We start from the raw sequence: 21669 nt of genomic DNA, 5'->3' as shown, positions 1-21669 counted from the left end.
GGTGTACGACAACATGCAAACAGGCAACATTAAAAATTACATTACACAAATAATTAAAAGTTATTAAAGAACTAAAGTAACTACCAAAGAACAACAACAAAAGAACTACAAGGGCAAAGGCCTGGCGAAAAAGAAAAGTCTCCAAGAGCGCTTTGAAGCTGGGTAAGGAAGGTGCTAGGCGGGTCTGTAGGGGGAGAGCGAGTTCCAAAGGGGTGGACACTATGAAAGGGATGGCACAACCCAGAGGAGGACAGAAAGAGAAGCCGATAAAAAGATGCCGCAGAGGATGGAAGGCGAACCCAGCCGGAGACTGCTCGGGAGAGGGAGCCGAGGAGGACTGCTGGGAAGGACAGGAGCCTTTTTGGGGAGACAGCCGGCCGGGAGAGCTCTTGGGTCGCTGCTGCTGCTGCTGCTTCCGTGGCGGCTGGAGAAGGAGAGAAGTGCAAGAGCAACCAAGGAAAACCAAGACGCGCTTCCGAGGTGGCCAACCCCGCTGACCCCATCCAGTCCCGGCGCACACAGCCAAGGCAAGGCGGGCAGCAGCAACCCTACGAAGCCGCGCGGCGGGAGGCGCTGCAGGAGGAGGAGGAGGAGGAGCGGAAGTACTACGAGCAGCTGAGCGGAGCGAGGAGCGAGCAAGCACGTGGCGCGACGCGAAAGAGGGAGGGGCGGGGCTGGCGGAGCCGGAAACTTAAGGCTTGCCGGCTGGGGAGGCGGGGCAAGCAGGGGCGGGGGAGGAGCGCCGTTGCAGCATCGGCACGCGGCAGGCAGCACATGCAAGGGGGAGGGGCCGGAAGGAGGAGCCTCCCGAGGGAATGGAAAATTAAAGGGCCCGCCGCGGCGGTGGGCGGGCTGGGGCTGTGTGTCATGTGATTGAGGTCTTCTTGAATGGATGGATGTGGGTGATGACGCGACGACGATGGTGGACGGCTGGACGTGATGACGCACAGACGCAGCCACGCACGCTCCCGCTCTGGCTTTTGTGCTTTTTTCCTCCTTGGGGAAGTCCGGAGCTGGGGGCGCGAGGAGTGGAGCCCCGCCTGTTGCGGAGAAAGCACCCGCCCAGCCGGGACTCTTCCTAGCTGGATGCTGAAGGCTTTGCCTCCAGAGAGAGGGAGGTAGGCGGAAGGCAGCGGGGGTGGTGGTGGGGGGGGGGGCGTCATTGGATGGGGGACTAGAGCAGCCGGGCGCGGCTTTGCAAAGGCTCTTGGCTCCCCTCCCCTGTTCAAGCTCCCGGGAGCCAGTCAGCGAGTGCGGAGCTGGGGAGGGGGAGGAAGAGTCTCCTTGCAATGGAGGTTTGGCGGGTCCTCCTCCTCCCCTTCTCCTTCTCCTCTTTGCAAGGAGCCAGAGCGGGGCCAGCTCCGATGGTCCTTGGCTTCCTCTCCCTCTCGGGGGCTTCTGACACCCACTGGGAGGACAGATCCAGAGGAACGGAGAGAGCAGTGAGGGCGGCCGGGAGGGGGGGGGGGTTCCTCTTGCGGGGGGCTGCCTTGCTGGAGGGAGCCCCTTCCCGGACCACACCGTGAGGGGAAAGGCGGCTGGGGGAGAAGCAGGAGATCCTACCCCCCGCAGGGTGGGGTAGCCCAGCCCCCATGCCAGGGCCCCATAGGATGACATCATCAACGGAGACCACCATCCCAGAGGACAGGGAGAGTGTCGCCGGGATGACACCCTGGCAGTGTTCTCTCTGACTGGGATTCCCGGAAGTTCGTGACTACAACTCCCATAATCCCCAAGTAAAAGCAAATGTAGCTGGGGATGCTGGGAGTTGTAGTTGTAAGCAAAGGCTCGAGAAATCTGCGAAGCAAGAAGGGAATGTTGGAAGAGAGGCAACGAGTGGTCCAATCTGCAGAACACCCAAAAAAGCCATTACTAAGCATTACTATGGGAAACACCTATATTGGGCGGCAGCAATATAGGAAGATGCTGAAAGGCATCATCTCATCCCGGGACATGACGATAGCTAACCTCTCCTGTATTTTAGCAAAGACAACCACAGGGCTCTGAGGGCGCCAGGAGTCGACACCGACTCGATGGCACAACTTTACGTTACTTTATTCATGCTCATACCTAACGCAAACCCAGCTCTTCTTCCCAAATTGACTGAGAATTTTAAAAGTTGCCTGTAGCTTTGGCCACTGGACCTTTCTGAATGGAGAAGGTGTGAGGAAAGAAAGCCAAAAGGAGGTCCTCATCCCTAACCAGCCTGCTCTGGGGGAGAGGTCTCTGTTTTGGAGATTACATTGGAGATTGGAATTGGGGGAGGGGGGACCTTTCTCCTTCCATGAATCTCCTCCTTCTCCTTCCATGAATCTCCTAAATTAATTAAATTCATTCAATCAAGGGACAAGCACTCCAGGAAGAAAGGCAATAACCTTTTAATTTGGAACTAACCCATGGAGGCGGGGTGGGGTGGGGGGCTGGCTGCTGGCTTGCATTTCTCTTAAAAAGCCATTTTTGTTTTCCATCTTGGTAGCATCTGGACTTCCAGGTTCCGGCTTGGAGGGTCTTTGGGGTGACGTGTGCTCGGCAGGGGGTCTGCTCCAACACAGTCCCCACCGGGAGGCCTGCTCTGCCAGCCCAGGGAGAGAGACTCTTGGGCACCAGGATATGACAGGTATGTGAACACCAGGTGCAAAGTCTGGAAACTGGGGGTTGCCTCAAAAACAGTGTACTAAGTGGGAAAGAATAAATCCTGATTGGGACCCGATCCACCCATTGAGTGCCTCTTGCCCTTGATCACTTAGGGTCCCTTTCTAAGCTCTTCCAAAGTCAAGAAAGAAATGGAGAGCTTAGGACTTTGGACTGAAATTTTTCTTAAAAGAAAGGGGCTGCATCCCATGACTATTCTTATTTTTTACATAATAGGAATCAGTCCGATTTGATGCAAATTCGCACTCATTGCATATACAAATTAAACATTTTTTTCTTAGAACACATAAGGTTATAGCTCCTCCCCCTCCCAGTTGTAAATTTGTGTTTTGTAGCAGCAGAGGAGGAAAATACCACTGACTGCCCAGTCCTGTGCATTGTGTGATTTAATACATTGCATTGGGAGCAGCATCAGGGAGGAGATGAGAGCAGGAGGAGGGATTGAAGTGAAGAGTTCAGAGAAAGAATCAAGAGTTCCGGGAAAGAACATTCAGTAGGCAGCTACATTAGCAGCAAAAGCGTGCTGTAGGGGTGTGCACAGGGGTGTGCAGGTTGCCCAATTTGGTTCGAGTCTGAATTGGACTTTAACCGGACTGGGCATGTTCAGTTTTGTGCACCCCAAACCCATCCGGTTCGGTTCACGTTTGGGGGGTTCATGATTCAAATTTTGTTAAAAAGAAAACTCACTGCCGGCACTCCAGTGGGCTTCTCCGAGGCCACGGGTGTGTTTGAGTGGATGTGTGTGGGGGGGAATCTAAGCTGTTCACACATCCCTAACGTTCTGTGAATAAAGAGCAAGAGTTTACATAGTCTTCAATTGCTTCTTCCAGTCTGAGGTCTGGTGCAAGAGGAGAGAGCTGCATGAGATGTCACCTGTGTTCTTAAATACACAGTGACCACCTGCCCAACCGGAAGGACTCCTTACTGGCTACTGAACTCTTTGGAGGAAGAGGAAGGTAAGGGGAAAGCAGCAGCATACTGGGGAAGGGGTGGCGTTGGGGGGTGGTCTCCCTCCCGGTTTCCCTGTGTCATTTTCTGGAGTGAAAGATATTCCGGCATGGCTGTGAGGCACGAAGCCAGCAGCAGTAACCTGTGCAAGAGGAGGGGAGAGAAAGCTGACGTTGGGGGCAGGGGGGTTGCAAGAACTCTTCTCTTGCATTGTCTTCACCAGCGAGTGTTAAGAGGGGAAGGGGAATGTTGTCCCTGCCATTTTTGTCTTTATAACATCCACTTAAATTTGCTTCTGGAGTGACTGTGGCTAGTAGTCAACAAACATGTGCATGTCCTGTTCTTGTCATTATTTATTTTTTCCTATTCCTGAACATCTCTAGGCAGTGGACACAATAGAAAAACAAAAACAGTTGAAACACTTTCACGGAATAAAAACAAAAAACAATCTGCTAACCTGCTAACTTGGCAAAGAGGCACCTTTTTCACGTGGTGATTATTTTATTTAGCAAGGGGAGAGTTACTTGCCCTATCCACCCCCAGCACAACATCCCTCCAGTGACTGTTGCTGGTGTCTTATGTTTCTTTTAGATTGTGAGCCCTTTGGGGACAGGGTTCCATCTTATTTGTTTGTTATTTCTCTATGTAAACTGCCCTGAGCCATTTTTGGAAAGGCAATATAGAAATTGATTGAATGAATGAATGAATCTAGAGTGAGAAAATTAACTATTTCACAGGACAAAAACAGTTTAAAATTAATTATAAGCCTGAGGAAACAGCTGTGTCCTAAGGGTCTTTTAAAAAGCAGTCAGATGAAGAAGCTCCTATTTTGACATGGAGTAAATTCTGCAGGCCTGGGGCAGCCACAGAGAAGGCCCCGTCCTGAGTCGCCACCAAAGAAGCCAGTGGCAACTGTAACTGCACCCCCACACCCACGATGATCTTAATAGGTGGCATGGTTCATGACCAAGCGGGTGGTTTCTACCTTGGACCTAAGCCATTCAGGGCTTTATTAAAAAATGACCAGCAGGGGTGTACCAGGGTTGGAGTGGGCCTGAAGAGAAGATTTTAAAATGGGCCCCTGGTTGCCTTCCTCTCCTTCTCCTGGCCCCAGCTCTCTGCTCCAGAAGAACATTAAGGGCATTTGTAATACAGTGGAGCAGATTATCAGAGGACAGGAGACTAGAGGTACCAGGTGTAAGAAACAACAGAACCAAATAATATGATACTGTCAACAAAGGGGCAATTCATGCTTGCTACCACAAGACCAGCTCTCCTCCCCTTCTGTGGGTTCCAATGGAAGCTTCTGTTCCAAGCTGAACAATTTTTGTCAGGGCTGTAGCATGGTGGGATTTATAACAAACAAACAATATTTTTTGTTTCTGCATTTAAAATGAACAGTAATATGAACAATGCATCACATTAAAAATATAAAGGGGTGGGCAGGGGGTGCACTCAATCAATCCCTTGGATGGGAGACCAATGGGAGGGGGAAAGGCCCCCTTTCCCAGAATAAAGAAGCCATAGAAAAAAGGGTAACCCAACAATAACAGACTGGAGGAGGAGGAGAAACTGTGTACATCTTATACATATGCTAAAAGAGAACAATATATTACTTGCCCGGCAAATAGATAATAAAGAAATCCAGTTCTAATGGAAAGGTTTGAGCTCCAGAAGTCCTTAAACAGCAGAATACAAAAGCTCCTCTGTGACCAATAGGTAATGTTATCCTTTAGAACAGGGGTTCTCAACCTTGGTTCCCCAGATTTTGTTGGACTTCAATTCCCATTCCCAACCAAAGGCCATTGGGGCTGGGCATTATGGGAGCTGAAGTCCAACAACATCTGGGGACTCAAGGCTGAGAATCCCGACTCTAGAATACATGTAATACCTCGGAGTATATTGGGGAGTGTTGGACTATTACCAAGAAGAGCCAAGTTCAAATCCCCATTCAGCCACGAAACTCACTGGGCTCCTATAATTTCTCTCAGCCCAAACCCCCTCACAGGGTGGTTGTGAGGATAAAAATAAGCATGATGAAACCTCTGGGCTGCATCTTAGAGGTGATATGTGACCACTTTCTTCTGCTTGCACATTTGGCTCATCAGAGTATTGTGGCTTTTAAACGTCCTATTAATAACACATCGTTCAGTGTAAAAACTCCAAGACCCCAGCCCACACAGCATGACAGACCATAGGAGAATGGAGGATAACGTAGAGAGAGACTCAATGATTTGACTGGCTGTTGGACTAGGACCAAGAAAGGGAAGACCCAAGTTCAAATCCCCATTCAGCCATGAAATTCACTGCTGGGCTTCTTGTCACTTTCAGCCCCACCCCACCTCAACCCCCCGGGTTGTCAGGGAGAGAGGGGGTGCAGGCACAACTCCTCAGGTCTTGCCTTGAAGGCAAGGGAAAAGGCCCCACCATCCTCATCGCACGGAGGCCACAGGCCATTGCTTGGCCCACCCGGGCAGCGTGCTGCTGTCGGGCGGGCGTGGGGGATGGGTGTGACTGGCCTCTGGGGGACCCTCTGAGGCCGTGGGCCGGGCGTCAGCTGTCTCCCCTTGCCTAAGGGATGGTATGCCTCTGATGACCAGCATGTGTTATTTTGCTCAGAAACATATTGGCAGCCAGTGCAGTTCTCTCAGAATCGGTGTTACATGGCCCCTTCGGGTTGTCCCAGAGACTAATCTGGTTGCCACATGCTGTGTCAGTTTCCAAACTGTCTACAAAGGCAGCCCCATGCAAAGTGCATTATGGTAGTCAAGCCTGGAGGCCACCAGCAGATGGAGGCCACTGTATTGAGGTGATTTGCCTCCAGAAATGGACGTAGCTGACGTATCGGCCAAAGCGGATAGTAAGCGCTCCTGCCATTGCAATATTATTATTATTATTATATTATTAATTTATTCGATTTCTATACCGCCCTTTCAAAAATGGCTCAGGGCGGTTTACACAGAGAAATAACAAAAATGTTTATGACCCATCTTTCCTTTCCTCCAAGGAGCACAGGGTGGCATTTATGTATCTTCTGCCCCCACATTTATCCTGACCACCATCCTGTGAGATAGGTTAGGATGAAAAAAAGCCCAGCCATCCCCTGAGCTTCATGGCTGAGTGGGGAAGGATTTGGAATCGGGCCTCTCCGATCCTAGTCAACCCCCTCTTCACTCTCCCTTTATTTATCTATTAATGGTTCTTATTGATCTTATTTTACCAATGGACCCTGCATCCAAAACGAATCTCCAGTAATGCAGGATATTGGAATTGTGGCAGATTAAAATCCTATTCTGTCTCTTGTAGCTTTGAATGATTTTTTTGTATACTGCATTTTCAATGAAAAATCTCCCAAAGCTGTTCACACACAAAAAGGACAGCTGCCTACCTGCCGCTTTCAGCTTTCTTTTCACCATTCCTGAGTAGTTTCCTCTTCTTTAGACCAAAGTGTCTACATTGGACTTCCAAGGTGAGTCTCCTCTCGCATATAGGATGCACTGGATCGCACTTTGGACATCTCACAAAGAGATCCTGGGCGTCACTCAGGGTGAAGTGCAGCATAGTCTTCACTCTAGTTGGTTCCATGATCGACCATTCTGAGGCCCAGTCATTTAGTCTATCTAGAAATCTGGACCCTCTGGTCATATCCTGAATGGGAATCACATACTAGCTGGGTGACTCTGGGCCAGTCACTTCTCTCTCAGCCTAACCTACTTCACAGGGTGAGGAGAAAATCAAATATGTAGTACACCGCTCTGGGCTCCTTGGAGGTAGAGCGGGATATAAATGTAAAATAAGGCAGCTAAGAATGTTAGACAACAGATGGTAAACCAGATTATGTAAACTGGAAACTGCTGATCAGGATGAGATAATACTGGATCTTTGAATATATTATATTATTATATTATATGTGTATTATTATGTATGCCTTAAATTTTGGTCTGTGGCTTCAAATAAACATGATTGATTTAATGTTAATAATAATAATAATGATAATAATGATAATAATAATAATAGCCATTGGATGTGGAAGTAACTGACAACCTCTGGTTTGCACTTCCACTATTTCTTCTCACACCATCTCCTTTGGGATCCTTTTCTATTGCAGGATCTGACCAGTTTTCTCTCTTCTTTCTAGCAGGTGAGAGGAAAAATGAGGAGAAATCCAGTGGAGAATTTATGGGTGTTGCCAAAAAGAGGGGACAATACAAACTGAAAATTCGAGCAAAAGGGAAGAACTGAAATGGATCAGGTGTTTTTCTCAGCATGGAGCAGAAAAAAATAATACAGAAGGAAAGAGAAAGAAGCCTGTGCAAGCTATTTAAGAGAAGCTTCCCTTTTGAACCAAGCTTTGAACCTCAGGCCGAAATACAAAGAGGTGACAAACTACAAATGCTATGAATGCGGAAAGAGTTTCAACACGAGTAGACTCTTATTAGACACTATAGAATGCACACTGGGGAGAAACCACATAAATGCTTGGAATGTGGAAAGAGCTTCAGCACCAGTGGAGCTCTTGTTTTACACCATAGAACCCACACTGGGGAGAAACCATATAAATGCTTGGAGTGTGGAAAGAGCTTCAGCACGAGGGGAGCTCATACTGTACACTATCGAACCCACACTGGAGAGAAACCACATAAATGCTTGGAGTGTGGAAAGAGCTTCATTACAAGTAGAGAGCTTACTATACACTATCGAACCCACACTGGAGAGAAACCACATAAATGCTTGGAGTGTGGAAAGAGCTTCATTACGAGTGGAGCTCTTACTATACACTATCGAACCCACACTGGGGAGAAATCACATAAATGCTTTGAGTGTGGAAAGAGCTTCATTACAAATGGAGCTCTTACTATACACTATCGAACCCACACTGGGGAGACACCACATAAATGCTTTGAGTGTGGAAAGAGCTTCAGCACGAGTGGATCTCTTAATCGACACCATAGAACTCACACCAGGGAGAAACTATACAAATGCTTGGAGTGTGGAAAAAGCTTCAGCCAGAGTAGATGTCTTACTTTACACCAGAAAACCCACACCATGGAGAAACCACATAAATGCTTGGAGTGTGGAAAGAGCTTCAGTGAGAGAGGGTATCTTACTAGACACAGCAGAATCCACACTGGGGAGAAACCCCACAAGTGCTTTGAGTGTGGCAAATGCTTCAGAACAAGTAGTAACCTTACTGTACATAATATAACCCACACTCGGGATAAACCACATAAATGCTTGGTGTGTGGAAAGAGCTTCGGCTACAGAGGATATCTTACTATACACCATAGAACCCACACTGGGGAGAAACCACATAAATGCTTGGAGTGTGGCAAGAGCTTCAGGGAGAGAGCAAAACTAATTATACACCATAGAACCCACACTGGGGAGAAACCACATAGATGTTTGGAGTGTGGAAAGAGCTTCAGGCAGATCGGAGATCTTACTATGCACCATAGAACCCACACTGGGGAGAAACCACATAAATGCTTGGAGTGTGGCAAGAGCTTCAGTGAGAGAGGAAAACTAACTATACACCATAGAACCCACACTGGGAAGAAACCACATAAATGCTTGGAGTGTGGAAAGAGCTTCAGCCAGAGAGGAAATCTTATTACACACCATAGAACCCACACTGGGGAGAAACCACATAGATGTTTGGAGTGTGGAAAGAGCTTCAGGCAGATCGGAGATCTTACTATGCACCATAGAACGCACACTGGGGAGAAACCACATAAATGCTTTGAGTGTGGAAAGAGCTTTACCCAGAGAGGACACCTAAATATACACAGCAGAACCCACACTGGGGAAAAACCACATAAATGCTTTGAGTGTGGTAAGAGCTTTAGCATGGGTGGAGAGCTTACTATGCACCATAGAACCCACACTGGGGAGAAACCACATAAATGCTTGGAGTGTGGAAAGAGCTTCAGCACGCGTAGAATGCTTACTATACACCATAGAACCCACACTGGGGAGGAACCACATAAATGCTTGGTGTGCGGAAAGAGCTTTGGCTACAGAGGACATCTTATTGTACACCATAGAACCCACACCGGGGAGAAACCACATAAATGCTTGCAGTGTGGCAAGAGCTTCAGCACGAGTGGAAAGCTTACTATTCACAATAGATCCCACACTGGGGAGAAACCACATAAATGCTTGGAGTGTGGAAAGAGCTTCAGCACCAGTTGGGCTCTTACTTCACACCATAGAGTGCATACTGGGGAGAAACCATATAAATGCTTGGAGTGTGGAAGGAGCTTCAGCACAAATGGAATTCTTACATCACACCGTAGAACACACACTGGGGAGAAACCATATAAATGCTTGGAGTGTGGAAAGAGCTTCAGCCATAGGCGCAATCTTACTATACACAATAGAACCCACACTGGGGAGAAACCACATAAATGCTTGGTGTGTGGAAAGAGCTTCAGCCAGAGTGGAGGTCTTACATCACACCATAGAACCCACACTGGGGAGAAACCACATAAATGCTTGGAGTGTGGAAAGAGCTTCACCTGCAGAGGACAACTAATTATACACAGCAGAACCCACACTGGGGAAAAACCACATAAATGCTTGGAGTGTGGAAAGAGCTTCTGCAGTCGTGGATCTCTTAATAAGCACCATAAAACCCATACAGGGGAGGAACGACATACATGTTTGGAGTGTGGCAAGAGCTTCAGCCAGAAAGGAAACCTGATTAGACACAATAGAACCCACACTGGGGATACACCACATCAATTTTTTGAGTGTGGCAAGAGCTTCAGTGAGTTTGAAGTTCTTAATTAACATCATAGAACTGATAATGAGGAGAAGCCACAAATCTATTCAGCTTTGGTGATGCCAGCTAGGCCGAATTGGGTACCCGAGCTGGACAAACGGGCACGACAGCTGGCCCGGAACATGAAACTATGACCAGGATAAGAACATGGAGGGATAAGCAGAGTTTCTAAATGCACAACTGACCGAGACTCAACAGTTAATCACAACCTTAAACACGTGGGTTCCCTCTCCCCCCCGCTGGCCTTCCTCATCACCGTCGCGGCCAAGTAACTGAAGCATGTTCAGCCTTTTCGGGCTTCCGTAAGAGCGATTGGCTCTCCAGAAGAGCAAACGGGCAAAGAGCAAATGGCATAAGACCGCTCGCTCTCGGACCCGCAAAAGGCCTTTTTGGTAGCTGCCCCACTTCTCTGGAACTCTCTTCCCCTTCAGATTCTTTTAGTCCCTTCCTTACTGATCTTCAGATCTCTATTGAAGACTTTTCTTTTTCGCCAGGCTTTTGCCCTGTAGTTTATCTATTTGTTTTTTGATAGTTACTCTAGTATTTAGATTGTAATTTTTAATGTTGCTTTTTTGGCATGTTTTGGTGCACCAAAAGTCTTCGGAGTGGGCGGTATATTAAATGTTTCTAATAAATAAATAAATATAGTGGATGGATATGTTGTATTTTATTTCCCTCTCCTGGATGCTTTCCAGATTGCACACTATCACAGTGTGGCAATGGGACCTTTAAGTGTGCTTCTGTACTGAGTGTGTTTTGACATTGCATCCCCTGTGTTGTAAGGAAGGTGCCGTCCATATTTCTGACATCTTATTTTGGATGTTAATCTTTGTGTTATAATCCTACAACGTTGCAAGTCGGTTGCAAAAAGAAGAAAAAGCTGTATTTGCCCTTAGTAGGAGGCTTGCCCCCTTACAATGGCTCTCTAATGCATTTAGGAACATAGGAACATAGGAAACTGCCATATACTGAGTCAGACCCTTGGTCCATCTAGCTCAGTATTGTCTTCACAGACTGGCAGCGGCTTCTCCAAGGTTGCGGGCAGGAATCTCTCTCAGCCTTATCTTGGAGATGCCGCCAGGGAGGGAACTTGAAACCTTCTGCTCTTCCCAGAGCAACTTCACCCCTGAGGGGAATATCTCCCAGTGCTCACACATCAAGTCTCCCATTCATATGCAACCAGGGCAGACCCTGCTTAGCTAAAGGGACCATTCATGCTTGCTACCACAAGACCAGCTCTCCTGGTCTTGTGGCACCACAAAATGTTGCACTTTACGCCACTTTTTGCGGTGTAAGTCTCGCGGTCTGGAAAGCGCCCAGGTCATAGACCGCAATAAGCCTATTCATTCATAAGAGGAGGGTACAAAACCATTTTCAAACTCCTACATCTCCCTGTGGCAGAGGACCTTATGGAACATTTCTCTCCTTACCTTTCCAGAGAGTAGGGTGAATAACCAAACGAACAGGGTCCAGGTTGGCTTTCCTGGCTCTTTCTTCAGGCTTCTTATATTCTCTAGGTGCAAAATGACCAGAACAACTGAGGGACGTGGCAAGCTCTGCAGGGGCTAGATGTTGAGCCCAACGGACCAGTGGTCTGATTCAGTAAGCTATTTTTATTTTTTTTTTAAGAATGGGGCCTTGGCTCTGTAGTCAGACACCTGCTTTGCATGCAGAAGGTGGTAGGGTCAATCCTTGGCATCTCCAGGGCTGAGAAAGACACTGTGTGAAACCTAGAACTGCTGCCAGTCAATGCAGACAATACTCAGCTGGACGGACCATTGGTCAGACTGAGACTGGCAGCTTCATCAGGATAGCCCCTGACTCGCTGTTAGTGCACCTGTGCTTTGCATGGAGACGGCCCCAGGGCCAAACCCTGGCAGCATCTCCAGGTAGGACTGGGAAAGACTCCCGCCTGAGACTTTGTGGAGTAGCTGCCAGTCAGTGTCAAGTGCGGCTGCACAACTTTGGTCCAATCCTGGAGGAGGGGCAGATCTTGGGACCGGGAAAAAGTTTTTTTGTCCTTTACTTTTCAGACTGCATCTGCCTCTGCTGGTGACGACGAGAGATTAAGCCCCTAACTGCAGCAAGGAAGGTGGGGGTTGGGGGGGGGATGAGCCCCCTCCCCCTTTTATTTCGGTTGCGCGGGAAAGAGGGAGAAGAGGCAGCTCCCTTCTACATTAAAGGCGGCCGGCGGTGGGGACTGGGAAGGGGGCTGCGATTTCCTCCCCCCTCCTTTGACCTAAAAGCAGCTTCTGCGTCTGCGTGGAGGAACAGCTCCCCCTCCTCCCTCTCAAAAAAGTTCATTTCCGGAAGCAGTTTAAAAAAAAAAAAAAGGTCCTCGTCACTCCTCCTCTGATCCGCCTCCGGCCTGAGTCCAATCCTGTGATTAAATTGCAGCAGCAGCAACAAGGAGGAGGTGGAGCTGAGGGGGGAGAGGAGAGGAGAGGGGAGAATTGGCAAGGGCGAGACAAAGAGCGCCATTGCTGCCGGGCAGAAGCGTGCTAGGAAGAAGGAGCAGGAGCCCCCCCCCCCAAATCCCGAGTTGCCCTCCCCCCCCGGGAGTCCGGTGCAAGAGGACAGCACTGCGCGAAGCATTGCACGTGCGCTTGCAAAGACGCAGATCGCGCGAGCCCAGCCGGGAAGATCCGTGGCTGGTTGGTGAATGCTTTGGATGGAAAGGAAGGTCAGCGAAAGGCTGCAGCACCACACGGGGGCAGGGGTGGAGGGGTGGGTGGTCTCCCTCCCAGTCACCCTGCAGCCTTTTCTGCAGTGGAAACTGTCCCGGCATGGCTGTGAGGAGCTCAGCCAGCAGCAGGAACCTGTGCAAGGGGGGAAGGATGGGGAGAGAAAGGGGCCCGGAGGGTGAGGGTGAGGAAGAGCTCTTCAGTCTCCGACCCCAGATTGCCTCCAAAGCTCTTTGCTGTCAGTGAGTGTTGGGAAAAGGGGGAAGTTTCTCCCTGCCGTTAATATTTAGCAGGCATTCTTTCCTCTTATTGGTAAGGAGACAAAGGGGCCAGCTCAGACGATGCGTTTAGTAGAACTCTGGGTTTTGATACCCCCTTGGAAAACCCATTCAGATGAACAGACCAATGCGGGTGGAGGTATTCTTCCCATTGCCTCTTCGGAATCCTCCTCCTACTGTGCCTTCCTTTCCCAGGTGCAGGCCTGTCCCTCCCCTCTCTCTATGGTTCCCAGGCGTCCTCTGCTGTATCTCCTGCTTCAAACACTGCACCTCCCCATAGATATAAGTGCATCAAACAAGAGAGCCATGCGCAGTGATCAGCTGGGGAGAGGCAGTGCTTTCCCAAGGCAGAAGTGAGAGCTTTTGTGTGTGTGTGTGTGTGTGTGTGTTTCCCTGCACTTTCACGGAAAGTAATGCCTTTTTGTGGCCTTTTCTTTTGGTAGTCTGAGAGGTGTCTGGAACTTACCTGCAAAAACTGGGTTCTGGAAGTTGGGGAATAGGAGGCAAGGGGGGAGTGATCTCTATGCCTGAAGGGAGTGGGACCTGCCTGGTGGTCTGGCGTCCCCCCCACCACTTTGGGCTCTCTCCTCTTGCAACCTCTCTGCATCTGGGCAAAATGTGCTGTCTGATCCCAGCAGAGAGAAATGCAGGGGTTAGGTCTGGGGTGGAGGCTGGGAGTGATGGAAGAGGCTGCAAGTGGGGCTCTGGAGGTGGGGGAGAGAAGACAGGGTGACCCTTAAGACTTGATAGGTAAAGCTGCCCCTTTCTTCTTCTTCTTCTTCTTCTTCTTCTTCTTCTTCTTGGTCCAGCATAAAACATTTGTTTCATTTTTTGAAGCTCGAACACACAGGCATGTGCGCGCGCGCGCACACACACACACACACACACACACACACACACACAGAGTTTCTACATTTATTGCATACCAGAAAGAAGGTGGAACTTGTGTTTAGCATGCTTGTCTCGTATGCCCTGCTAACATGGCAAAGAGGCACCTTTTAACTGGTGATTCTCTTTATTTAGCAGGGGGAGAATAACTGGCCCTATCCACCCCCAGCACAGTGACTGTTGCTGGTGTCTATCTGAGGTTTCTTTTTAGATTGTGAGCCCTTTGGGGACAGGGATCCATTTTATTTATTTATCTTTGTGTGTGTAAATCACCCTGAGCCATTTTTGGAAGGGCAGTATGGGAAGGACTGGATATCTGGATAAAACAAACCAGTCAATAACACCTGTCTGACTGTGTAAACAAGAAATAATAATAAATAATGCAGCACTTATTCCACCAATATCAGACCAAAAAAAATATTGGTGTGCTATTAGAGGTAGCCTTATTGTACAGCTCTTTTGGAGTGAAAAACAAGGTTGGGGATGTTTAGCCCAGAGAAGAGAAAGTGAGGAGCTGCTTGTATTGTGCACACACCCATGACTTCCGCCCGCTGAGCAAATAGTCATGCATGCGATACTCTGTGCAATACACTGGGAAGTGCCCTTCCCTTGCTGTCTTTATATCTTCCTAACTGGTTTTGTTGAATGTTTAGAGTATTTGGAGGTTGTCTGTTAGCAAGTTAGGTCTTAGCTGTATTGGTCAGCTATTAAACTGTTTCAACTTACTTTCCCAAGAATATGACAGAAGGAGTAGCACTTACCTTGTTCTCTTCCCACTGGGCTCCTTGTGATCAAGGGGACTCGCTTCTGGCTCCCGCAGACACTTCCTCACTAAACATCACGCACAAACCCCCAATGCCCTGTTTACTTCTCCAGGCAGAGAGAAACAACAACTAAATGCCACAGAGCCTGCAATGCTAGTCCTGGCAAATGCTAGCCCTGGCAAAAAACAGACACACTGGGAGTTCTCCCTTAAGGAGAAACCAGCCCCTCAAAATCTCCCCTCCTCCTGTTAGTTTACAAAAGCAACCCCAGATTGGCTCAATCTCTCAGTAAACAGCAAGCGTTGAGTAGGGGAAGCAAAAGTCTTCCTTGCAATTCATATTTAATCTTTTATTTTCTTTCTCTACCTATCCCCACCACCACCAATCCCTCTCCACACAAATGTTTTTCCTTTTTGCTGGGTGTCTTTGCTTGACCTCAGGGAGGCAAACTTTTAAAAATAGGAGGGGGAAAATTGGTGCGTGATCGAATAGCACTGGGCAATTGTAGCGGAGTATATGAGCAGAAAGTGAGGCTTGTTAAGTTTATTGAACAAAGCTACTAAGGTTTATTACTTAACAATCTATAAATGTAAGTGCATGACTTTCTACTTACTTACATTGAAACGCATTTGCCATAATGACACTTGTTTGGCCAAAAGGGGGTTCCCGGACTCCGAATCTGCCGAGCAAGAGGGGAATGGCGTAAGAGAGGCAAAGAGGGGTCCAAGCAGCAGAGCAGGCAGAAAAGCCATTACTAAGCCAGGCGGTGGTCCCTCTAATTTTTTTCATCTCTGTGCGGAATGAGTTTTCTTCTGGGCGGCAACATCAAGGCACTGTGTGTGCACCTGCATTCAGAATGGGGCCTTCCTGATTCAACCTGAGCGGGATCTACAATTAACTGAGCGGAGGAGGGAGCTATGGCTGTCCTTTCTGTGTAGCATCCTGGCATAGCATCGGAGACTGACAAAGCCAGTGGCGGGTGCCAAAGTTGAAGCTCATGGAGAGCGAATGGTCTTGGAGCATGGAATCGGTTCTCTGGATGAAGGGATGCCGATGTCTGCATGCAAGGGACAAGTTTTTAGACGTCCAGTTTGCTTGAATAAGAGGCTCAGACCAGAGGTGCTTTGTTCCCAGACATCGAAGGAGTTTTGCAGGAGTTTAGCGGAAGATTGGTGGGGGACTTTATGGGGAAGATATAATCACAGGGGATACACCCAGCGCAAGAATAAGATGAGTACTACTTTATTTGTTTAATTTTTTTGGAGGACAAAGCTCAAAACCTTTAAATTTGCTGACAACTGCACCCAGTATGTAGCTTCAAGTTTACAAGCCCTACGTATTCTAAATAGCCAATCAAACCAGTTATGAAGCTGGAATTGCTGCATGAGAGCGGGTGCTTGCTAGTGTAATGCACAGAGAGTCACATGTATTTGCCCGAGCGGGGGTGTGCATGGTGCAAAGAGCTCCGGGCTCTCAGGGAACAAGTCTGTTCCGTCAAAGTCAAGGTGGCTGACCTGGAGAAGTTCAGGGAGGCAGAGAGGTGTGTGGATGAGACCCTCAGGGATGTGATAAAGGCATCCCACTAGCAGGCTGACAGCACTTCTGCTGTCATGGAGAGTGAAGTTCTTAGGGATGGAGGACATCAGTCTGAGGAAGAGGGAAACACTCTTTTAGCAGGGACCCCTTCCTTGGATGACGTGCCCATCAGTGCTTCTAACTGTGCTTCTGCTGCCATTCAGAATATATGCAAGTGCAGAATTCTGGGATGTCGAACACAGATGCGTTGGACTTCAGAAGAGGAAACTTCTCAAAAATGGGCGGACGTAAAAAGGAAGTTGACAGGGAAAGTCAGGAGGGTCAAATTGCTCCAGAAAGCATGGAGCTTCTCTAAAACCACAATACTAGAAGCTCAGTAGAAATGTATACCAAGAAGGAAGAAAGGTACCACCAAATTCAGGATGATGCCAGCATGGCTAACAAGTAGAGTCAGGAAAGCTCTAAAAGGGAAGATTTCCTTCAAAAAATGGAAGACCTGCCCAAATGTATTTATTTATTCAATATTTACACCACCCTTCCAAAATGGCTCAGGGTGGTTTACAATTAAAACCAAACCATGAAAAATGGCTTTGAAGAGAATAGAAAGGAACAAAAACGCTGGCAAAGGAAATGCAAGGAGACAATAAGGGATGCAAAAAGAGAGTTTGGGGAGCATATAGCGAGAAGTGTCAAGGGGAATTTTAAAAAGGTTCATTAAACATATCAGAAGTAGAAATCCTGCTAGGGAGGCGGTTGACTCCTTAGAGGATGAGGGTGTGAAAAGGATTATTAAGGAGGATAAGGAGATTGCAGAGAAGCTGAATGAGTTCTTTGCATCTGTCTTCACGGTCAAGGATACTGAGCTCATACCCTCCTTGGAATTGAGCTTTTCAGGTTCAGCGGCTGAAGAACTGGGCCAGTTTGAGGTGACAAGGGAAGATGTTCTAAATTGTCTTGCCACCAGCTTGGATGGCTTAAAGAGGGGCTTAGACAAATTCATGCTATACAGATCTATCAGTGGCTACTAGTCTGGTGGCTGCCGGCCACCTCCAGCCTCAGAAGCACGATGCCTCTCAATACCAGCTGCAGGGCAACAACAGCCAGATGGAGGGCATGCACATACTTCTTAGCTGTGAGCTCCTCAGAATCATCTGGTGGGCCACTGTGTGAAACAGGAAGGTAGATTAGGTAGGCATTGGACCTGATCCAGTAGTGCTGTTCTTATGAGACTATTAAGCATCATGATATGACAGGTATGCCAACACCACGCACACCACTGGAAACTGGGGGTTGCCTCACAGTGTAAAGGCAAAGGTGTGCTGTCGAGTTGGTGTTGACTAATGGCGACCACAGAGCCATGTGGTTTTCTTTGGTAGAATACAGTGTGTGTGTGTGTGTGTGTGTGTGTGTGTGTGTGTGTGTGTGTACACAGTACAAGATGATGTCTTTCAGCCTATATTGCTGCTGCCCTATATAGGTACTAGCGGGGATTTGAACCGGCGACGTCTGGCTTGCTAGGAAACTCATTTCCCCACTGCACCATTAGGTGGCTGCCCCAGAGTGGGGGAAAACAAATCCTGATAGTAACCACGATCCACTCATTGAGCATGGAATGCCATTGGCCCTTGATCCCAGACGTTTCCGGCCAGCTGCATCTAGCCAGGTCTCAGTGCTACAGAGCAGTCGGACTTTGATCTTCTTACATCAAGACAACATGTACCCGACAAAGCTCTGACCAGATTTCTCTCTTCCTTGCAGCAGGTGACAGTTGGGAGAGGAAGAATCCATTGGAGGATTGTCCAAGTGCCAGGTGGCGAAAAAAAGATAAAACACAAGTCTGAAAACTGGAGCAATATGGAAGAATAGGAATGGATCTTCTGATTCGCAGCATGGAATCCAAACTAACAATGCAGCAGTAAGGAGAAAAATGGCTGTTCCGTTTGCATAGGAAAAACTTAGGTTCTGAAACAAGCTTTCAATCACAGTGGAAAATGCACGCAAAGAAGAAACCATATAAATGCTTGGAGTGTGGAAAGAGCTTCAACATAAAGGGAAATCTTACTGTACACAATAGAACCCACACAGGGGAGAAACCATATAAATGCTTGGAGTGTGGAAAGAGCTTCCGTCAGACAGTACATCTTACCGTCCATCTCAGCACACACACTGGGGAAAAACCACATCAGTGCTTAGAGTGTGGCAGGAGCTTCGGCACGAGTATAGCTCTAACTAGTCATCATAGAACCCATACTGGTGAGAAACCATATAAATGCTTGGAGTGTGGAAAGAGCTTCAGCAGGAGTGATTCTCTTACAATACACCACAGAACCCACACAGGGGAGAAACCATGTAAATGCTTGGAGTGTGGAAAAAGCTTCAGTCAGAGTGGATATCTTACTACACATCTCAGAATGCACACTGGGGGAAAGCCACATCAATGCTTTGAGTGTGGCAAGAGCTTCAGCACACGTGGAGGTCTAACTAGTCATCACAAAACTCATACTGGGGAGAAACCATATAAATGCTTGGAGTGTGGAAAGAGCTTCAGTCAGAGTGGCGATCTTACTAAACACCATAGAAAACACACTGGGGAGAAACCATATAAATGCTTGGAATGTGGAAAGAGCTTCCGTCGGAACACAAATCTTACACTCCATCTCAGAATGCACACTGGGGAAAAGCTACATCATTGTTTGGAGTGTGGAAGGAGCTTCAGCACAAGTGGAGCTCTAACTAGTCATCAAAGTACCCATACTGGGGAGAAGCCATATAAATGCATGAAGTGTGGAAAGAGCTTCCGCAGCAAGTATTATCTTACTTACCACTACAGAACCCACACAGGGGAGAAACCATATAAATGCTTGAAGTGTGGAACGAGCTTCAGTCAGAACAGAAATCTTACTGCCCATCTCAGAATGCACAATGGGGAAAATCCACATCAGTGTTTGGAGTGTGGAAAGAGTTTCAGCAGGAGTGATTCTCTTGCATTACACCACAGAACCCACACAAGAGAGAAACCGTATAAATGCTTGAAGTGTGGAAAGAGCTTCAGTCAGAATGGATATCTTACTATACATGGCAGAATGCACACTGGGGAAAAGCCACATCAATGCTTGGAGTGTGGCAAGAGCTTCAGCACACGCGGAGCTCTAACTTGTCATCATAGAACCCATACTGGGGAGAAACCATATAAATGCTTGGAGTGTGGAAAGAGCTTCAGTCAGCGTGGGTATCTTACTATACATCGCAGAATGCACACAGGGGAAAAGCTACATCAGTGCTTGGAGTGTGGAAAGAGCTTCAGTCAGCGTGCATATCTTACTATCCATCTCAGAACGCACAATGGGGAAAAGCCACATAAATGTTTGGAGTGTGGAAAGAGCTTTAGCACAAATGGAGAACTTACTTCACACTACAGAACCCACACTGGGAAGAAACCACATAAATGCTTGGAGTGTGGCAAGAGCTTCAAACACAAAACATCTCTTACTTCACACCATAGAATCCACACAGGGGAGAAGCCATATAAATGCATGGAGTGTGGAAAGAGCTTCAGCACGAGCGGAACTCTAACTAATCATCATAGAACCCACACAGGGGAGAAGCCATATAAATGCTTGGAGTGTGGAAAGAGCTTCAGCCAGAGTGGACATCTTTCTTTACACCACAGAACTCACACAGCACCACAGAACTCAGAGGAGAAAGCACATAAATGCTTGGTGTGTGGAAAGAGCTTCAGCTGTCGTAGAGATCTTACTTCACACTATAGAACTCACACAGGGGCGAAGCCATATAAATGCATGGAGTGTGGAAAGAGCTTCAGTCAGATTGGACACCTTTCTTTACACCACAGAACTCACACTGGGGAGAAACCACATAAATGCATGGAGTGTGGAAAGTGCTTCAGAGAGAGGGGAAAACTTACTATTCATCATAGAACCCACACTGGGGAGAAACCATATAAATGCTTGGAGTGTGGGAAGAGCTTCAGCACAGGTGGAAATCTCACTAAACACTATAGAGCCCACACTGGGGAGAAACCATATAAATGCTTGGAGTGTGGGAAGAGCTTCAGCACAGGTGGAAATCTCACTAAACACCACAGAACCCACACGGGGGAGAAAGCACATAAATTCTTGGGGAACAGAAGACACTCCACACGGCACATCAGACACTCCACACGGCACATCAGCAAACTATTGTAGTGTCAAAATCATACCTATGAAACTGCAGACAAGCCTGAGATAACCATCCTCTGTTTGTAAAATAAAACCTTCTGAGATTTCTTTTTTCTTAAATTTGACTTCCTTCTCTCCTTGTTACACTGTGGGAATTAGGGCCAAGTGTTCATAGAATGGTTTTTGTGCCTCTTTTATGAATAGGTCTGCATAATAACTGGTGCAAACAGATTGGTGAATATTAGTGTTTTACAGCATTTGCTTTCTTCTCATTGCCTCTGAGTACCTTTCTGTGCAGGTCTTGGAATGTGGAACCTGGAGAAGTAGGAGGAGGGTACACAATCCTCTTCCAGCTCCCAAAGTAAATTTTATTTACGGTCATGGGCCAATAATAGAACCAAAGACTGCAATAACAGGAAAACAGATATCAAACAATATCAGTTGGAACAATACCAAATATCATCATAACAGTCCCAAACAATCTGAGCTCTTCTTTGAATCAATCAAGGAGCTACACGTCCTGAAGGCTACATAGCAGAATTTTGCTACAGTGAAGGAAAGAGTAGGATCATTATCCACAAGTTAAAATTGCGGATAATTAAAAGTTAAAATAACAATCCCAATAAAAACTAGAATGCAATGAAACGTGAGCAAGAGTTTCAATTTTCCCAGAACTACAGAACAAAGCCGAGCTTCCATAGGTAGATGTTGAAACCTCCCACTGAGCAGAGTTGATTGGAAAGCATTAAAATAAGCTCTAGAAAGGGCCCAATGAGGTTTAGAGAAGGTAATAGATGTCGTAAGCCCCTCCTGTATTCTATGAAGGAAAAACCACAGGGCTCTGGTCACCAAGAGTCAACACCAACTTGACAGCCCACTTTAATAGATCTCAAATATGGTGGAGAGGAAAAACCTGCCCAGACCCTTAATGGCCCATACGGGCCAGGCAAATGAGCA

General features: G+C 47.5%; 2 protein-coding genes across 4 annotated transcripts; both read left to right on the top strand.

The window, feature by feature from the left end:
• The first annotated feature begins 793 nt into the window (after positions 1-793).
• LOC128338524 (zinc finger protein 91-like) lies at positions 794-11040 on the top strand. 2 transcript variants are annotated; one of them, XM_053281111.1, is made up of 4 exons: positions 794-1118; positions 2477-2617; positions 3483-3608; positions 7742-11040. In XM_053281111.1, the coding sequence occupies exon 4, from the start codon at positions 8050-8052 to the stop codon at positions 10390-10392; it is 2343 nt and encodes a 780-aa protein (XP_053137086.1). In that variant the 5' UTR covers positions 794-1118; positions 2477-2617; positions 3483-3608; positions 7742-8049; the 3' UTR covers positions 10393-11040. The 2 variants fall into 2 exon arrangements, with proteins under 2 accessions (XP_053137086.1, XP_053137085.1); XM_053281110.1 differs by having other exon boundaries at positions 7739-11040.
• A 1674-nt stretch (positions 11041-12714) lies between these two features.
• Positions 12715-20832, top strand: LOC128338525 (zinc finger protein 845-like). Of its 2 annotated transcripts, none has more exons than XM_053281113.1 (2): positions 12715-13067; positions 18296-20832. In XM_053281113.1, exon 2 carries the CDS (start codon positions 18526-18528, stop codon positions 20737-20739), a length of 2214 nt encoding a protein of 737 aa, XP_053137088.1. In that variant the 5' UTR covers positions 12715-13067; positions 18296-18525; the 3' UTR covers positions 20740-20832. The 2 variants fall into 2 exon arrangements, with proteins under 2 accessions (XP_053137088.1, XP_053137087.1); XM_053281112.1 differs by having other exon boundaries at positions 18293-20832.
• Positions 20833-21669: the final 837 nt, after the last annotated feature.

The sequence above is a fragment of the Hemicordylus capensis genome, chromosome 16 (genome assembly GCF_027244095.1).
Source record: "Hemicordylus capensis ecotype Gifberg chromosome 16, rHemCap1.1.pri, whole genome shotgun sequence".
NCBI lineage: Eukaryota > Metazoa > Chordata > Lepidosauria > Squamata > Cordylidae > Hemicordylus > Hemicordylus capensis.
Note: the sequence above shows the minus strand (reverse complement) of the source record. Positions and strands in the feature narration are given on the sequence as shown.

Bases quoted from the DNA above. Each gene is read 5' to 3' on its own strand.
- LOC128338524 (XM_053281111.1), top strand. From the start codon at position 8,050: ATGCACACTGGGGAGAAACCACATAAATGCTTGGAATGTGGAAAGAGC.
- LOC128338525 (XM_053281113.1), top strand. From the start codon at position 18,526: ATGCACGCAAAGAAGAAACCATATAAATGCTTGGAGTGTGGAAAGAGC.